This window comes from Saccopteryx leptura, chromosome 2 (genome assembly GCF_036850995.1).
Source record: "Saccopteryx leptura isolate mSacLep1 chromosome 2, mSacLep1_pri_phased_curated, whole genome shotgun sequence".
Lineage (NCBI taxonomy): Eukaryota > Metazoa > Chordata > Mammalia > Chiroptera > Emballonuridae > Saccopteryx > Saccopteryx leptura.
In genome coordinates this window covers 301,078,081-301,091,235 of record NC_089504.1, presented here as the reverse complement: position 1 = coordinate 301,091,235, position 13,155 = coordinate 301,078,081, and the positions used below count along the sequence as shown (strand labels likewise).

Sequence of the window (13,155 nt, the reverse complement as noted above, 5' to 3'; positions counted from 1 at the left end):
TGATATTGCAAGTGATAATATGGAGCTATTGGCTTGAAATTAGTGAAGTTATTTTTATGCTGTGTTTTCTGAACTGAAAAGAGGAGGCTTTGGGACTCAGCAGGGCTTCTGGCAAATGGAGGTTTGCTGATTGCTGAGACCTCTGTTCTCAGCTCTTTCCACGGAACAGGAGCGGAATAGGGTAGGGAGAGCCTGGGGTTTGAGATTTGCAAGTCAAGGCGAATAGACCGCTCCGTAGGTCAGCATTCCTCTACCCTTCAAACTCTGTGTTTGATATTTCCATCTTTACAAGTTCATCCTGTTCCTGTCTGCTGGGAAACCTCTTCCATCTTTGAATTCCCACAATACTTGGCCAGTTGCTTTCTTGTGGCAATTATTGTTTTGTTTTACATATGACGTTTATTGTTATCTGTATAAGCTGTGAACTTCTGGAAGGTTACAGGTTTTGTAGCTACGAAGAACTTACAGTTAGTATTTGCTGTACAGACAGTGTAGGAAAAAGCAGAGAGAGTTAATACAGCAGTCTCAGGCCCTTTAGGCAACAATTTTCAGAGCCTATGTCTTACTGTCCCTTTCCAGAGAATTTTTTTTTTTTTTTTGTATTTTTCTGAAGCTGGAAACAGGGAGAAACAGTCAGACAGACTCCCGCATGCGCCCGACGGGGATCCACCGGAACGCCCACCAGGGGCGACGCTCTGCCCACCAGGGGGCGATGCTCTGCCCCTCCGGGGCGTTGCTCTGCCACGACCAGAGCCACTCTAGCGCCTGGGGCAGAGGCCAAGGAGCCATCCCCAGCGCCCGGGCCATCTTTGCTCCAATGGAGCCTTGGCTGCGGGAGGGGAAGAGAGAGAGAGAGAGGAAGGAGGGGGGGTGGAGAAGCAAATGGGCGCTTCTCCTATGTGCCCTGGTCGGGAATCGAACCCAGGTCCCCTGCATGCCAGGCCGGCGCTCTACCGCTGAGCCAACCGGCCAGGGCCCCTTTCCAGAGAATTTAACAAATCTCTCTACGGGTATGATTGATGATGTGTAGGTCTGAGGCAGCCCTTTTCTAAGGCTTATGTCTGAAAGTGATTACTGCCTCTTTCGTTTTTTTAACTTTATTTTAAATTTTTCCATTGATTTGTGAGAGAAGCATCAACTCGTTCCACTTGTTCCATTCAGTTTTTCACTCATTGATTGCATCTCGTATGTGCCCTGACTGGGGATTGAACCCCCAAAATCAGTGTGCCAGGACCATGCTGTATCCACTGAGCTACCCAGTCAGAGCTCATTATGGCTTTTTTACCCCCTTTGAGTTAACCACCCCTTTGAGAATCTTTGGTAAGCTATGAGATTTAAACAATTCCCCAAGGGCAGGAGGCGGGAGGGATGCATATCTCTACCAGATTTTCCCCACAGCTCAGACGGGTTCATACACTCCCAAATGTCCAGGTTAAAAACTCCCTCTTATAGAGAATTTTAAATGTGGAAACAGTAATCCTTGTGTAACAAACGAAAAATAAAACCATATTTTTTGTATTAAATATTTGTCAAACCAGTGGAATATGTTGATAATTAAGTGGTAAAATGCTGTTTGTGGTAGACACTAGGAGCGTTGTAGAGAACAGAGACACGTTTGGGCATCTGTTACGGTCAGGGTTGAATGAACTTCTTTAAAAACTTGGAAAGTATTCTGTGCCAAGAAAGAGCAGCTGTGGAGTAAGTAATCTCATCACATCAAGTGTTGGAATCAGGAATTTAAAGTAAAATACAGCGAAGTTAAGGTGAAGTCTTTGTGAAGTGGGGACTTGCCTCTGCCCCCTACCACTAACTCCAGTCTACATATCCCCATGATTTTTAGCTTATAACCCAAATCTGGCATCAGGGAGGTGTGCCACCTACATGTTAAAGCCTCATGCCTGCCATCTACAAACCAGTATTTGAACTTTTCTTTTTCCTTGTCTCTTTGGGGGAGGGGGGAGGTGCAGGGGTGGTATGCAAAACCAAGTTCTCAGGAGGGGTCAAAAAGAAAACAGTTGTGTGACAATGACAATATGTGGGACTATACGGGCAAAATGTGATGCAGTTGACGTGGCCAGGGGAACACTCCAGCTCAACGTAGTAGAGTGGCTTGAATGGAGCCTGAATTCTGGTGTGCCCTGCCTGTGCAGTTCTAAGCTGTACTCTACATGACTCTCGGCTGGATTGGATGTGGGTTGTGAGGGAAGGAGGTCAAACAGGACACCTAGCTTTTGGGCTTGACCAATTTGCTTGCCATGTATATGACACGGCACTGCAGTAGACCCCTTACCTGCAGGGAACGTGTTATGAGACCCCAGTAGATCAACCTGAGATCATTGATAACAGGTTGACCACTGAATCCCATATATACTATGTATTTTCATTCAAATACAGGCCTCTGATAAAGTTTAATTTATAAGTGAACTTGCTTTAGAGACAATATAGCAACTCCTTTACAATGACAATATAGTTTAAGAAAATCTTTCCTGTTTTTAACCTTATTTTTAAATGAATTTTATTTCTTTTTATAGAGTTGATTTTAAAATTTTTTTTATTCATTTTAGAGAGGAGAGAGAAAGGGAGAGAGAGAGAGAGGAAGAGAGAGAGGAGAGAGAGACAGAGAAGGTGGGGAGGAGCTGGAAGCATCATAGAGTTGGTTTTTAAAATCAACTTGGGAACATAACTTTTTAGAAAGGTAGCCGCAGATCTTTCTTTTAAATAAACAAAAAGACATCCTGTTTGTGCTGAAGGCAGAGTGATCTTTCTTTTCCAAAGCTTAGATCCGATCATGTTATTCACTTGCTTAAAACCATTTTTTTGTGGGGTGGGAGGAGCAGTGTCAGTATGACTGCATTATTTATTTGCTTGTGGTCTGACTTCCCACCCCTCCTCCGTGTCCCACTGCGGAAACGCTGTGTGACAGCTGCCACGCTTCTTAGCTCCATGCGCTCCCTTCCTTTTCTTTATTATGATATCTTCCTACACAAGAGGTAAAACCTTTGACTGCTCAGGGATCGAGGAACCCACTCCGTGCTCCCTAATGTGGCTGTGAAGAGTAGCTTATGAAGTGGCCCTGTCTCTCCAGGACCATCTCCCAAGTCCTCCTTGTCCTAACCAAAAGTATTTCATTTCCTGAACCATTGTCTCAAGTCTCAACTCCTGACTTATGGTGCCTCTCCCTGGACTCCCTTCTCGTCTTCTTTACTCTCCATGTATATTCCAATACCACGGTCCTGGTGACCTGGTTTGCTCCTACTTCTCTTTCTCTTTTCAAGGTGGTTTTTAAAAGGTAACATGGCCAGTTTGTTCTTTAGCAGATGGATGAATTAATCAGTACTCCCCTGGGTGTTTAATGTACTCAGTACTAATTCAGTCTTTAGGTGAACCTTTGGGAAGGCATGGTTGTATTGTGTGGCACAGGCTTCCTAATGCTAGGAATGGGAGAGGGAAGGAGTGAGCTCAGAGACACGTCTGCCTGGTTCGCGTCTGCAGCCCCCAGTGCATCCCATAATGAGCAAGACTGTAGGTCTCCCTTAGTTTACTAGGTTTATAGTAAACTAATAAAGGTGGAATGAATGAATAGTTGGGGGAAAAAGAATCATGAGGAAAGTTAAAAGGAAGTTATACAAAAAGTTAAGGATTAGTTCAGTTGCAAAGTGAAAGTCATTTTTCATGTAAATGGAAGATGAAAAGTGAGGATGGTAGTCGCTCTTCTTGCTTTCATCACGTTTAGAACAAGAATGGCATTAGAATATGGTGCCAGTCTGTGGAAGAATGGGAGGATTTCTTGGCAGTATTAGCTTGTTGGTACTAGAATCAGCCATACATGAAGACTTAAATGGTAGAAAGTTGTATCAATTATTCAAATAGTACTTATATAGCTTGGCACTAATACAAACGATATAAAAATGAAGGGACTATATTTTAAAAGAACAAAGAAAGATGTAAAACATCACCCAGGCTATCTAGGAATTCCTAGAATGCATTCCTAGAATGCATTCTAGGAATTCGAAAGAACAAAACAAGAAATGTTTCTCTCCAGAACTACTTAGGACTGACCTTGACAGAGACAGAAGGTTAGGCTGAATAAATGTAATGCCAGTTGAATTAACCTGAAGGAAATGAAGACATCTTGGTGTAAAGTTGTGTACAGGTTAGGTGAAGAATCACTCTGATTAGATTCTTTGGTAAACTGGGCTATTAACTCTAGAGCAGTGATGGGCAATCTTTTGAGCTTGGTGTGTCAAAATTCGTCAAAAAACCGAGCATAACTTGGGTGGTGTGTTACTTTGAGAAAAAAAACCATGATTTCGCAATATTTTTAGTTTAAATAACAAAAATGTATAATTGTAATATACAACTATTTTTAATAAACCAAAAACTAATTATTTAACTTACCTGCTTAGTGACTTCTTTGTTCATCTGTCAGTCGGTTTCTTTTGTTGGTCTTGATATTATTTAATTTGTGTGAACTAAGATAAGTGAGGGGGAGGGGGAATTCTTTAACTAGCGTGCCTATTAGTAACATTTTTGTTGCTGGATTTCATTGGCTAAATCTTCAGTTGAAGATTGGCATTTTGTACACTTCAAGGCCAAGCAAGCGCTACTAACTTCATCTGTCAATCTGTTTCTTTTGTTGGTTTTGATATTATTTAACGCTGAGAATAAGGTCTCACAAAAGTACGTAGAGGGAAAAATTGTGAGTAAAGCCATTGCTATATTTTTCAGGAAGCTAAAAGTGTCTGGTAATCGGTTGCAAACACTCCAAATTTCCTGTTCGTAGTGGCACTCCTCTTGATTCTCCAAGCAGCACCTTTCCGATTCTCAAGCTTTGACCTCAAGTCGACAAACACCTGAGCCCAGAAGCTGTCTTGAAATTCTGCAAGTTGCATCTTATGTACATTAAGATGGCTGCCACTATTTCTAATGGTGGGAAACGGCACCCATAGCACAGGCCCTCGCGTCTCCCAGCCTCCCCCTCACTTATCTCAGTAATGATGGTCAATTAGAAGTCCAGGGCACCCCAGAACAGTAGATTGGATGATGGTTGCTGTGGTTATGTGGTTGCTGGTAATGGCGATCACAGGGCCCCCAGAGACACGTCCCCCGTGGCATTCCACTGCTTCCTCCTCCACCAACCAGAAGTGAGGTCAAAGATCCCCTAACGGCCTAACCGGAAGTCCCAGAACTAGACGGTCTTTGCCGGAATTCTGTTGTTTTGGCCTACAGACCTCGGGCAGAGAGTGTCCACACTACAGCAAATGTTTTATTCTCGGCTCCTGCACCTGGCCATGTAGGAACCAAGGATGAAATGTCCTTCTTTGCATGCGGCCCCATACTTCCCTGGTATGTGGCCGCATGCAGCCACATGTCATCAAAAATGGCTACATGTGTCAGTGCCAACACGCGTGTCATACGGTCGCCATCACGGCCTTAGAGCTTCATTAACTCTTTTTATGAACAAAAACACAGTGAGAAGTGTCCAAGAGCTTTAACTGGACTGCCAATCTAACTAAATTGTCTTCTCTCTTCTCAATAGATAGCTAAAAAATTTTGTTTTAAAAAGTTTGAAGTCGTTTAGTTGTTGCTTTAATCTGTAGGTCACTGTAATTGTCATCACACGTGTCATTTCTGTTTTTTTTGTTTTGTTTTGAAGTTGGATAACGCCGATGAACAAGCGGCCCAGATAAGGAGAGAACTTGATGGTCGACTGCAGTTGGCAGAGAAAATGGCAAAGGTAAATCACCAACTTTGACATGCCATGCGCCATTTCCCTATTTTACTTGAGTTCTGCAAGCCAGAAGAGTTTGTGTAGATCAACTGAGCTTACTTGTCTTGTTTTTTCCTCACCGTGCATAACTCTTAAGCCCAAATATCTAAATGGATGCATGTTATTTAAATGGAGCCTGTTCTCTATTTTACCAGTCCATCCCTCTATGTGAGAGGTTTAAATTCAATAACTTCTGCAGATTAACAAATGCCCGAATTTCTCAAACTGACAGATTTGCAAGCATTTTAATACTGCACTAAACATTACATAATTAGGGAGAAAAATCTTCTGTGAAGTTCTATAATATAGCTTGGCACACAGTAGTGTCTACTACTTGATTGAATGACTGGGTGGATGGAAAACAGAATTTGAAGTTTCTAGCACGGAGTCTGGCAGCAGAGTGTGTCCAATCGATATCATAGTTACTTGATGTGTGCAGTCGCTGTGTTTCTAAGGACACACATCGATTTCAGACAAAGGCTATGAGTTTCTTTTTAATATTTAAGATGCGTTAGAGAGAATGGAACTTCAATGTCTAAATTATTCTTTAGTAAATGGGTACATTAATTTACTTCAGTGGTTCAAAATACTTAGTCCATCACAATAGTCTTGAGGTTATAATGCTGTTGCTTGTTCTAGAATACATCCCCCCCTTCCTTTCCGCTAAGCAAAACCATTGAATATTTGATGGGTAGATTCTCTCCCTCCTTTTCTGCCTCTCTGCAGAATCCGTTCTACTTAGAGATTTTTTTTTTTTTTTTTTTTGTATTTTTCTGAAGCTAGAAATGGGGAGAGACAGTCAGACAGACTCCCGCATGCGCCCGACTGGGATCCACCCGGCACGCCCACCAGGGGGCGACGCTCTGCCCACCAGGGGGCAATGCTCTGCCCCTTCCGGGGCATCGCTCTGTTACGACCAGAGCCACTCTAGCGCCTGGGGCAGAGGCCAAGGAGCCATCCCCAGCGCCCGGGCCATCTTTGCTCCAACGGAGCCTCGGCTGTGGGAGGGGAAGAGAGAGACAGAGAGGAAGGAGAGGGGGAGGGGTGGAGAAGCAGATGGGTGCTTCTCCTGTGTGCCCTGGCCGGGAATCGAACCCGGGACCTCTGCACGCCAGGCCGACGCTCTACCACTGAGCCAACCTGCCAGGGCAAGATCGAAGTTTTTTTAACATTCGAGAAGACATACTGATTTGGTTAACAATTGCATTTTTGTTCTTTTGCAAAGAAAATCTGAATTTATGAATGTATACGTTTTAAGAAAACTCCTTGTTTATCTGTGTCTGTTCAATAACAGAGTAGAGAAACAGTTGAAAAATAGACAAAATGGAGAGACGATGGGTAATAGAGATGACGGCATGTTGTGAGAACCAAGGCAGAGATGTACTGGGTAGGCAAAAGTAGGTTTACAGTTGTGAGTATGTGAACGTTTATTCACTACTATAATAATCATAACCTGCATGTCTTTTCCCATACGAACCACTGTAAACCTCCTTTGGCCTACTGTTGTGTAGGAAACAATCTCTAGATGAGAGAAGTTATAAGATGATATGAAGTGGGGGCTGAAGAGTTACATTCACAGCAAGAGTGGTGGTAGACAGGGCAGTTGCCACGTTACCATCCTCTAGAGTTCTAGAGCCACCACATAATTCTGGAGAATCGAGTGTGGACTTCACAGGGTAAATATCCAGAAGCTTGAGGCTTTTGAAAGCTTTTGAGAGAAAAGCACTTTAACTGAAACCCTAACCTAAACTGTCAGCTAGCTGGAAGGGCATTAGCTTTTCTTAAAGACCTGAGGTGGAGAGAGCAGAGCATCCAAGGGGAGCGGTGCCAGGCAGCATGGGGCAGAGCTCTGGGCCTGCACTCAGCATTTGTACACTGCCTACTTGTATGTAGATTGGACCAGAGACTGTGCACATTGTCATAAATTGGACTTGCTTCTCCAGGGGCCAGGCTGAGTATCTGATGCTTTAGAGTAAAGCTTGGATAATTTTCTAGATTAAGGGAACAGAAGAGAGAGCCTTAAATATGTTTTCACCTGCATATTTGCAGAGGGGATGTGCTGATAACCTCTGGAGTGGAGGAGAGGGGTCCGGGACACACGTGCAGAAACTCCTGTTTGAGGGAACCCTGGTGGTTTTATCAGAAATGTGACAAAGAAGAAAATGTGCAGAAGGAAATGAAGCCAATGGGATCGGAAGGGAAAAAATCACCAAAAATAGATGACTTTTGTTGAACAGACTGTTGACATAGCAGATAGAGTATGTTTAATTGTTTTCTACTTTAATTTCACCAAACTTAAGCCATCTGCATAAACTATTTATAAGGCTAATTATAATTTACTGATCTTGTTGGATTAGGTCTCTCCACTAATCCTATTAACCCACAAAGGCAGATGATATAATGAATTTATTCCGCAGACAGAGAGATCAAGGTATAGGGAAGACGAGTGACTTCACCCAGATTCCATAACAAGTAATGGCGGGGGCAGAACCCACGCCCTTGTCTTTGGCTCCAGAGTCTGGTACCTCTCTTAGACGCTGCTGCCTCTTCGGTCTGATAAATCAGAAGTGTATTAACAGTTAGTAGTTGGCAGTCAATAGCACCTCCTGCCACACTAACAACAACATAATATAATAAAACCACAGGGCAGAAATCTCTGTTCCAAGGGATAGAAATACTGACTTAAATATTTCAGCCAAGGCATAATTAGGAAGTAGTAGGAAAAAATGTAGACAGAGCCAGAAAGACCTATGGTCAAATCCATCATTATTGTTTCCTAGGTACATGCATTAGACAAGTTATTTAACCTTTCGGAGCCTGAATTTTGGGACCAGAATATTTATCGAACATCTCCTAAAATAGCCAGGCACTGTGTTAAGCACTTGGGATGCCTGCAGACAATAGAGTTGTCTTGAGATAAAACCAGCCAAAAGTATTTCTGCCATGCCCTGGGGAGCTCGCATCATATTTGGCAGAGCCCTCAATAAGCAGCAAACATGCCAGGTGACTGAACTCCAGAAAGTGATCCTTTGCTCTTTAGAAAACACAACAGAGAGGAGGGCAGTTACAATTCTCCCACAAGTGGTCAGGGTAGGCCAGTTCTGGGTAGTGCTTTATCTCCAGTTCCTCAGTCCAGAAATGTGAAATTATCTCTGTGTCCTTTCTTTTTTTCATACTTCATGCCATCTGTGGGAATCAGTTGCATCTGTGTTCAAAATATTTCCGGAATTTAACAGTGGCCACTATTTCTCACCTACTACCCCGGTCCAGTCACCATTGTGTCTACCTGGACAGTCATTCTGTCCTTTTGCCTGCGCTCCTAGCTTCCCCCTCTGCCCCTGTCAGCCAGGCAGCCAGTGAGTCTCTGTGCAAAAGCTTCTCCCCATATCACTGAGAGTCAAATAATAACAAGCCCTGCAAACCCTGCGTGGTCTGGCGTTCACTACTTCCCTGACTTCGTGGTTCGGTAAGCTCTCACTTTGGCTCAGTCCACGCCAGCTGTGCCAGCCCCTCGGGCTTCCTGCACGGGGTCTCTGTCCTCGTTATTTCCCCTCCTGCGGTCGTTTCTCCCTGACTTTCACATGCTTGTGCTCCCTATATCAATCAGAGTTCTCCAGAGAGACAGAACCAATATAGATATATGATCTCCTATTGATTCTCTTTCTCTGGGCGTAGATATACAGAAATAACTTTATGTGTATAACACACACAGTACATACATATATACATATGGACATGTGTGTATTTTTTGTCTATAGAAGTATGTATGTAGAGAGAAACAGTAATTGATTGATTGACTTGATTTATTGGAATTGGATCATGTGGTTGTAGGGGCTGTCAAGTCCAAAATCTCTGTAGGGCTAGGTGCTAGGCTGGAAATTCAGGTAAGAGCTGATGTTACAGGCTTGAGTTCGGAATCTGCAGGGCAGGCCAGCAGCCGAGAAACTTGGGTGAGCCCTTCAGTGTTACAGCAGTGCCGCAGCCCCGCTGCTCTTGCAGAAGCCTCAGTCGTTGCTCTCCAGGCGTTCCACCGACAGGATGAGGCCCACCCGCAAATTGGAGGGCAATCTGATTTACTCAGAGTCGACTGATGGTAAAGGCTAATCATAGCTGCAAATACCTTCACAGCAACATCTAGATTAGAGGTTGACTAAACAACTACGTACCATAGTATAGCCACGGTGACAAATAAAATTAATCATCTTACTCCTTCATCTGCTTTTCGGCTCAAGGTCATCTCCACATGGAGACCTTCCCTGACCACCCTGTTTGCCTGTGCAGCAACTTTCCACTCCGTGTCCCCATCTGGATCCACTCTCCACAGCACGAATCACTTTCTTTTTCTTTTTTTTCTTTGTGTGACAGAGACAGAAGCACAGATAGGGACAGACAGACAGGAAGGGAGAGCGATAAGAAGCATAAATTCTTCATTGTGGCACCTTAGTTTCTCATTGATTGCTTTCTCATATGTGCCTTGACCAGGGGGGCTTCAGCAGACCAAGTGACCCCTTGCTCAAGCCAATGACCTTGGACTCAAGCTGGTGAGCCTTGCTCAAACCAGAAGAGCCCACGCTCAAGCTGGCAACCTTGGGGTTTCAAACCTGAGTCCTCCGCGTCCCAGTCCAACACTATCCACTGTGCCACTGCCTGGTCAGGCACGAATCACTTTCTATCTTCTGAAATGATGTTCTTATTTATATATTTCTAACAGTAAAGTTTCAGATGCTTTTTATGACAGCATGTAAAGTTTGTCCACAAATATAAAAATCTGTTCTTATAGCTTATTTTGCCTTTTTATTTTATTTTATTTTTTTGTATTTTTCTGAAGTGAGAAGCTGGGAGGCAGACAGACAGACTCCCACATGCACCAACAAGGATCTACCTGGCATGCCCACTAGGGGGTGATGCTCTGCCCATCTGGGCCATTGCTCCGATGCAACCAGAGCCATTCTAGCGCCTGAGGTGGAGGCCATAGAGCCATCCTCAGTGCCCAGGCCAACTTTGCTCCAGTGGAGCCTTGGCTGTGGGAGGGGAAGAGAGAGACAGAGAGGAAGGAGAGGGGGAGGGATGGAGAGCAGATGGGTGCTTCTCCTGTGTGCCCTGGCTGGGAATCAAACCCGGAACTTACTCACATTGGGCTGATGCTCTACCACTGAGCCAATATTTTGCCTTTTTTTTTTCTGGTGCATGTACTGAAAAATCATCCCACAGCATTATTTTTTTCCAAAGGAACTCAAGGTACTCTGTAACTGAGTGATTTGTGTTTCCCATTGAAGCAAACTTCTGCTTTTGGAATGTTCCTTAAAACTATAGAGGAATGTAAAGAGGATACTTAATCTTCCTTGGGAAAGTTAATTATGAATGTAGGTATTTAATCACTCGATGATGATGAATATGCAGTTTTAATATTGATTATATGTAAATTAAGAGAAATATGTGAGGGTTGTATTGGGGGGGGGGTGGAGGGACGCAGAACAGGTGGCCTGGGACTCTGGGACCGATTTGAGAAGTGTGCCAGATGTTCTTTCCGTCCCGAGAACGCACAGGTGCGGGTGAGTCGGGAACTAGCAGCAGGTTGATGAGCACAGGCTGGACGCAGTCCAGTCCTGCAGGGGTGCGGATCTCAGGTTATGTTTTGAATGATACCAGAGGAAACAACAATGAAGGCATGGGTTTTCTGGAGCTTTCTACAGTCATTTGAAAGATGGCTGCCTAGGTCTCCTCCCCAGCCAGGTGTGTATGGCGGTTGTTATGTGGCATTGCACTTGACATTCTAAAGCTCTACACAAGGGGTCCCCAAACTACGGCCCACGGGCCACATGCGGCCCCCTGAGGCCATTTATCCCGCCCTCGCAGCACTTTCGGAAGGGGCACCTCTTTCATTGGTGGTCAGTGAGAGGAGCATAGTTCCCATTGAAATACTGGTCAGTTTGTTGATTTAAATTTACTTGTTCTTCATTTTAAATATTGTATTTGTTCCCGTTTTGGTTTTTTACTTTAAAATAAGATATGTGCAGTGTGCATGGGGATTTGTTCATAGTTTATTTTTAATAGTCCGGCCCTCCAACGGTCTGAGAGACAGTCAAATGGCCCCCTGTGTAAAAAGTTTGGGAACCCCTGCTCTACACCCTCCTACTTTAAGAGAGTAGAGCCAAGTGCCAGGTGGTCAGAGATTAAAGACAGACTAGAGTGTAAGGAAGCCTCCTTTGCTGTTTGTGGGAATATGAATGTATGTAGTCTTCTCTAAGGGTAATTTGAAATTAACTAGTTTTAGAAACATGACTATATTACTATTTAATATTATGGGGGGGTTTTTTTACATTTGAATGGTTATTTATAAAAAACATACCCTCCAAACAATGCATATCTGTGCTAAGAAAAAAAAGATATTGTTAAAATAGTTGTTTCCTGAAAGGCAAAGCAGAATATAATGAATATTGTTCTTGTGGGCCAGGTTTCACAAGCATTTCAAAGCTACAGTGGCTAATGAAGGTTCACGTGCACACCAAAACTTCCTACATGCATGTTTTCAGAGTTTGTTTATCCCTTAGGCAAATAAGTACCTTATCAAAAATAAAGTTAATGTGTAATGTACATAATGTTATTCATATTGTTGTACCATAATGATTCTCAATAGAGTATATAACATATACCTTTAGATATAATCAAAATCAGCTAAGCCCAAGGCTTTTAAAGCCTGGAGACTAAAGTAGATACATTGTATCTAGTGCCACAATTTCTAAGACTCAATATATACAAAATGTGTGTTATGAGAAACTGGAACTATGACTTATATAACACTGTTACTTTAAAAATTATTTTCCAGGAAAGGAAATTCCCCAAATTTATAGCGAAAGAAATGGAGAATATGTACATAGAGGAGCTGCGGTCTTCAGTGAACTTGCTAATGGCCAACTTGGAAAGTCTTCCAGTTTCGAAAGGTGGTCCAGAATTTAAACTGCAAAAATTAAAGCGTTCTCAGAATTCTGCATTTTTGGACATAGGCGACGAGAATGAGATTCAGCTGTCCAAGTCTGACGTGGTGCTGTCATTCACCTTAGAGGTAAGTGGCTTTATCTCATGCTTGCCTCTGATGGCATAAATGAGGCTGCAAATATTTTTTTCCTGACCCACAGTGGTGACATTTCAAATTTAAAACAGTGTAGTGTGTTTGAAGCAGATAAATTATTTGTCATTTGCAAGGCAGTCAGGTTGTGAATGCAAAGAAATGTAGACTGTCTTTTCAACACAATGGCAGTATGAGGATGAAATAATAAAATAACAAAAGTTTTGAGGCAAGTCTTTGTGTCAGTTTAGACTAGTGTAAGTTGATTGGTAGAGGAAGCACCCAAACATGGTTGGGTGGAAATGGGATTTAAACATGT

At 43.2% G+C, this 13,155-nt stretch overlaps 1 protein-coding gene across 4 annotated transcripts in view; it reads left to right on the top strand.

The window, feature by feature from the left end:
* The window catches only part of CADPS2 (calcium dependent secretion activator 2), a 527,120-nt gene that overhangs the window by 189,248 nt on the left and 324,717 nt on the right, over nt 1–13,155 (top strand). For all 4 annotated transcript variants that reach the window (XM_066362568.1, XM_066362567.1, XM_066362570.1 and 1 more), the window contains exons 4-5: nt 5,657–5,737; nt 12,597–12,833. In XM_066362568.1, the coding sequence (XP_066218665.1) occupies nt 5,657–5,737; nt 12,597–12,833 (318 nt within the window). The remainder of the gene's footprint in view (nt 1–5,656; nt 5,738–12,596; nt 12,834–13,155) is intronic.